Source organism: Dermacentor andersoni, chromosome 3, assembly GCF_023375885.2.
Source record: "Dermacentor andersoni chromosome 3, qqDerAnde1_hic_scaffold, whole genome shotgun sequence".
NCBI lineage: Eukaryota > Metazoa > Arthropoda > Arachnida > Ixodida > Ixodidae > Dermacentor > Dermacentor andersoni.
Genome location: NC_092816.1, coordinates 108,132,454 through 108,138,609, shown reverse-complemented (window position 1 = coordinate 108,138,609; position 6,156 = coordinate 108,132,454). Strand labels below are relative to the sequence as shown.

The 6,156-nt window shown below is 50.9% G+C and overlaps 1 protein-coding gene across 1 annotated transcript; it reads left to right on the top strand.

Moving 5' to 3' along the window:
* Nucleotides 1-1,181: 1,181 nt before the first annotated feature.
* Nucleotides 1,182-5,658, top strand: LOC126540390 (solute carrier family 22 member 7-like). The gene is made up of 2 exons (XM_050187196.3): nucleotides 1,182-1,556; nucleotides 4,210-5,658. Exons 1-2 carry the CDS (start codon nucleotides 1,182-1,184, stop codon nucleotides 5,656-5,658), a joined length of 1,824 nt encoding a protein of 607 aa, XP_050043153.3.
* Nucleotides 5,659-6,156: the final 498 nt, after the last annotated feature.

Below are 6,156 nucleotides of genomic sequence, written 5' to 3'. Positions count from 1 at the left end.
GACTGCTTCTCATCGAGAATGAGGAATATGGGTTTATTTACGGTATTTATATCAGTCTAACATGACTGCTTGAGAGAGAGTGAACTGAGCCGCCGCGCAACAGCGGTTTTTAAACACTCGGTCCTCTCCCGATACAAGGTGATGCGAACGTTCGTTTAGTCATCGCAAACTAGCCGGCTCCCCGCAGGACGGTCTACACGCACACATGCACACGCATACACACAGGTGCGAAGGCCCGGAGCCGACGTCAGAGGGGCCCCGTAGAACTCGGAGCCGTTCCGGGTAGCGCGTTGTTGTCTCGCGTATTGGTCGGTGCGTGGGAAGCAGTGCAAAACGGCGTTTGCGCGGCAACTCGCGCACCCGTAGCAGATCAGGTCCGCGTTGGGGAGTTTGGGAACAATAGTTGGCCGCCGAACTCATTCCGTCACAACGGCGATCAGGCTAGAGGTTGGCGGCGGTTTCAGCACAAAGCCTGCTTCATCGAACGCATCCTAGCTGAAGCGACGGAGAGTGGCGAATGCGCGTCTTGTTCCCCGGCACAAAGTCGATTTAGTCACGCTGTGGCTGGAGGTTGGCGGCGATGCTCCCGAGATGTTGCTTCCACAGTCGCAACGGGTTGGCAAAACTTTGCACTGCAGCTGGACGTTCTTAACAATAGATAGATAGATAGGCAGACAGATAACAACAGACCCCGAAAAGTGGGTATAAAGAATACCGTATACAAATACCATATAAAGAATACATCGTAACATGGGGACCTGAAGCTAGGTACCATCCCACAACTTAAGTACAGGTTCCCGTTGCAGTATACCGATCGGATTACCCCTTTTAGAAATAATCGAGATTAAAGCTTTAACCAATGAATGACGCAGTTAGTCGATCACCAGCACAGCTGTATTTTGCGGCCAACGCCATGTTGCACTCATGCTTTTTTTGTGCCCAGCTATATCTTCATTGGGCATTACAATTTTTACTCGTGACCAGTGCCGCTCTGCACACGTGACAGCTTAAGAGAGGACAAAAAAGTAAATACCACACGTGATCTGATCGCTCGCGCAGAAGAAGAAGAGGATGAAGTGAAATGCACGTAATGTGTTAGCAATTGAGCAGCAAGCGAGCTGGCATTTGTATGATATAGGGAATTTTAACCCCTTGTTCTCGCCACGGCTAAGCTTAGCGACATGCCGGCCCAGGATACGGCACGGTCGGCAAAGGATGACCGAGAAGCTCCGGAAACGTGCCCAGCGGCGCATCCGGTGAGCTCTGCTCCAGCATTCGTCCTTTTCAACGATGTCCGCACGGCCATCCAAGAAAGCATCTATGCCATCCTTGGACACGGCAACTTCCAGCGGCGCCTGCTCTTCACCGGCATGTTGTCCGTGGTGGTGCCCAATTCTTTTGCCCACTTCTTGATCGGCCGCGACGTGGACCACTGGTGCCGGCCGCCGAACGAACTCAGCGGCATGTCCAGGGAGGCGTGGAGGAACGTGGGCATACCCCTTGAGGCTGACGGCAGCTTCAGCCAGTGCACCGTTTACCACCCACCGTTGACGATGGTGAGAACTCTTGCTTATCAGCAGGGCATATGTAAAGTGCCTTATTTTATCGTTAGCAGAATGTTCTTGAAAATCCCCAGTGGCATATATGTAGCCCAATTCTACTTTTTGAGCTACAGATTACTCGCAGAGGCAGATAATATTTGCACAAGAAGCCAAAATGAATAGTAGACTAATTAACGCGTTTTGTTATATACTTTAAAACTAATTACTTTACGGCAAATATTGCAATTTACCAATTTTATGCTGTGACGTCCGAAGTCGTATCAACGCAGAACGAATTCTGGGTCACCCCAGATCGGAGACACGCGTTCGCAAAATTTGCGATGAAATGAAATGGTGTCCTAGTAAATTTTGAGCTTCAATGTACCAAACGGCATTTTGTTCAAGAGAGCCTCCGTTGCCCCTCCAAGAAGAAGCATTGTTTCGGATAGCAAATTAGACAGCTATGCGCAGTAAGGTTAGTAGTTTTATGAGCTGTGTGAGGTGATGTTAACATTCGCTTACTAACTAAATTAACAAGCACGGCGCCATGAGCGCCCAGGCAACACTGAACAGATCTCACTCATGAACGCGGACACTCGGTTTCAGAACACTGGCGTGAAGCCAATCGAAAACAGCAGCGAGTGAATAGACATAAGGAATTTTCAGCCATACTACGTATTCAGCCTCACCATGCACAGCCGCGGCCGGAGTAGAAGCGGAGGCGCATGATCTAAGCATTACATGGCCAACCCAACTGCATTCTAAAGCAAAGCTTTATTTGCCTTTTCGACTATTGCACTGCTGCTGCTGCCGATTACACGCCGCGTCGGGTGGTGGTTCTGAGCGTATGTGCACGCGACAGGAGCGTGGCTGAGAGGAAACGCGAGGCGAGAAACACGTGTTGACCTTTGCACAGCGTCGAATCTGCACAATGCCCACTGGTGCGGCCTGGGCATCGTCCCAATAGCATCTTGACGGCTTTAATTATCCGCGACGCCCCGCAAAAGCATTGCCGATACTGCACAACTTACCTTTCAACTAATGTACAACCGTTCAGAGGCCAAGTATGTAGAACGATTGGGAGGAGGGGGAGAGCAGGCAGATAATGGGTAGACCGGACGCAGCCACGAAACGAGTGAGCCTTGGCACTCCTCGCTGGCAATTCGCATACATGGGGGTACGGCGGGAAAGAGAAAAGGTGACGTGAGAAGGCGAGGAATCGCTGCTACTATCGGTTGCCTCGACGCACACTCCCCAGAGGCACCCTAGCTACAGCTAGAGACTACAGCGGTTGCGGAAAAGCTGGATACAATGAAGTTCAAGGAACGGTAGACTTCCGCTATTTCTGAAAAATAAACACAATGCGAATTTGTCAAGTGGACAACTGACGCACGGAGCGCACACTCAAAGCCGCATTAAAGCACCGCAGCGTCTAAGCGACACGGTAGCACTGTAGAGTCTAGGCGTCGAACTCCGAATCAACATTTCTGTGCCCGCCGTGGTAGCTTTGCGGCTATGGCATTGCTTGAGATCACAAGTTCGATCCCGACCGTGGTAGCCACACTTCGGTGAGGGCGAAATTGAAAAACACTCGTGTACTTAGGTTTAGGCACTCGTTAAAGAACCCCAGTGGTCAAAATTATACCGTAGTGTTTGACTACGGCGTGCCTCATGATATGATAGTGGTTTTTGCACGTATAGTGCCATAATTCAAGTAAAGTTTAACGCTTCTACCATGATGCGATGCGCCGTGGGAGGCAATGACAATGCCAACTTTCTCGGAGGTTATGTACGATCGCGCACAGCAACGCCTCAAGCAAACGCGTCTCTCCGTGGGTTCTGTGTACTACGCAGGCAAACAGCAGTGGTTCACGCATGGTAACATTTACCGTGAAATCGCCACTCTCATATTAAACCGACGTGCTGCAACGTGATACGCTCGCACACAGTGATTGCGACGTGATGAGTACGCGGCTTATATGTGAGACCTACTCAGAGCACCTTATTTTGAAAGCAAACCCTCGTTTAATCATTCAGTGTGTGAACCCTTCTGCTCATCTCGTCAGCCACGTCCTTCACTCAAGTCAATTCGCGCACGCTTCGGAGTTGGCTACTCTATCAAGCTGTAATACTCCTCTTCAACTTCACACATGTAGCATTTTGTGGATAAGGAAGGTAGTGAACAAGAGTCAGTCACAAAGAAGTGTTTGAAATTCTTTATATTTTTCGCAAACAAGAAGGGCGGCCAAATGTGTGGAAAATATTTTAAGTGATATTCAAGTCGCTGCTACAACGGTTCGTGATATTGTCATAATCGGACTTTCTAGCGTCACATTTACGCCTAGGCACACTTATATTAACACTTGTACCATTCATAACAAAGCAAAAATGAAAACGTCGCTTTGTTCTACAATAGAACATCAGCAGTTCCGGGGCAGTGATCGTGTCGCCAGCAGTGGCCTTTTAGAATTCAGAAATCTTGGCCTGTTTTCGCTCAGCTTCTTCGCTAGGATTACTGTTTTCTTAGCTGCACTGTCTAACATGAAGTTGGCTTTCGCGACAAGGCCGCTGCATATTTGACAAGAGTTAGAAGTACGCAACAGTGTTTGGGAAACAGAGCCGTGTCTTTTCAAGCGACAATCTTTAATTTGTCACCTTAACATCCCAGCCGGAAAATTCCGAAGAGGTACGCCGCGTGTTGCCGTGCCGCAAGTGGGATTACGACACCAATGACGCCAGCGACAGCATCGTGAGCCGGTGGGACCTCGTCTGCGATAAGCGCTGGCTCCACAAGTTCACCACCACTACCAACATGCTGGGAGCTGCATTGCTCGTGCCGGCCGCCGGGTTCGTATTTGACAGGATCGGCCGCCAGCTGGTCATCATGGGCAGCGTGCTGTGCCTCCTTGCATTTAGCGTAGCCTGCAGCCTGGCGCAGACATTCATCATGTTCCTGGTGACCCGTTTCTGCATCTCCGCGTCCAGCTGCTCGGTTCAGGTGCTGATGTTCATTCTCATCTACGAAGTGACCGGCAACCAGAACCGGGCCACGTACGGCGTCCTGGACACAGCGGTGGGCACGACGCTGGTTCCACCGGCTTTGCACGTGCTGTCTTTGTTGGAGCCACATTGGCTCACGGCACACTTGCTCCTGCTGGTGCCTACGTTGATGCTGGTCCTCTGGTGCTGCCTCTTCGACGAGTCGCCCAGCTGGCTTCTCTGCACGGGACAGCCTCGCGTCGCGGAGATAGCTGTCGTGGCAGCGGCGACTAGCAACGGCTTGAGCGCGGACAAGGCGCGAAATTCCTTCAGAGCGCTCACATCTCAGCTCCAAAAGCATGAGACCGCTAACTTATACATCATGACCATCGTGAGCACCGAGACGTTCCTGCAAGAGCCGGTTTTTCGCTGGGGCGTCCTGTCGGTGCTGCTGTCGTGGTTCAGCGTGAATCTCGCCTACTACGGTCTCGTACTTCTGAACGCCACGACCGGCCACTTCTGGGGCACAGTGCACATGGTCGTCCAGGCGTCGCTCTACGCGAGTCTCTCCTGCTACATCAGTAACCACGGACAGCGGGAGACGCTCTCTATACTGCTCGCGTTTCTTAGCGCCTCTGTCGTCGCGCTTGCAGCCTCCTCTGTGGCGATGGCGCCACCGCTTTCATCCGCAGTCGGCGTCGTCGTCGAGAGCCTGGCGTCCGCTCCGCTTAGCGTCAACAACGGCTACAAGGCGGAGGTTTTCCCCACCACGATACGGAGTTTGGGGCTCACCATCTCGTATGCGTTCGGCCGCATGGGGGTGATCACGGCCTCGGTCATCGTGGTGCTATGGGGCGGCCCCAGCGAAGCCGACATGCCGCTCGACGTGGCGGTGGCTTTGTTGGCTTTGTTGAGTGGTGTCTTCATCCAGTGGCTGCCAGAAATTTTCGCCGAAAAAAGGGAGCATCATCATCATCGGAGTGAAAGAGAACGCAAGGAAGCTATACTGACTTCACTGTCGTCCACCATCAAGCCAGCTAAGCGATCCAAGCAAACTCGTCGAAATCCTTCAGTATCGCCCGGTTCGGCAACGTCGAAGGTCCATACTTCAGTGAATAGTCAGGCCAGTGGCCTGTAGGGTTAACAAGCCTGCATTAAAAGAACAGATTTTTATATTTCCATATTTTCCCCTAAATATTTAGGTTGAAGCGCAGGTTGCTTATTTATTGAGTTGATCTTTTGTGAAACTTTTTTTGCGTACTGTGCACCGGTGTTCTTATGGAACTACGAGACTGTTATTGAGGAAATGTTTTTCTGGTGTACGTTGACTCCTGACAGACGATTGCGTGTCAACGCACAAGTGAACAATAAGACACTCCGGCATGTCCACATTCTTTCCGATTCATTCATGCAACTTTTCAGATCAGACTAGGCCTCTACCCAAGATACTTATATTGCGAGATCCTTGCTGGGGAAGTACAGGTAACAAGGGTGGACATATCGTAGTGCTGCTAACTGAAAGGCACGAATGTATAGAAAAACAATTCTTGTGAATATTACCGATTCACGGGAATGTTATCGCGTAATTTCCGCCCAAGTGCTTCGCGGCTTTGCGTAAGTCGGTCACATTCCTTGT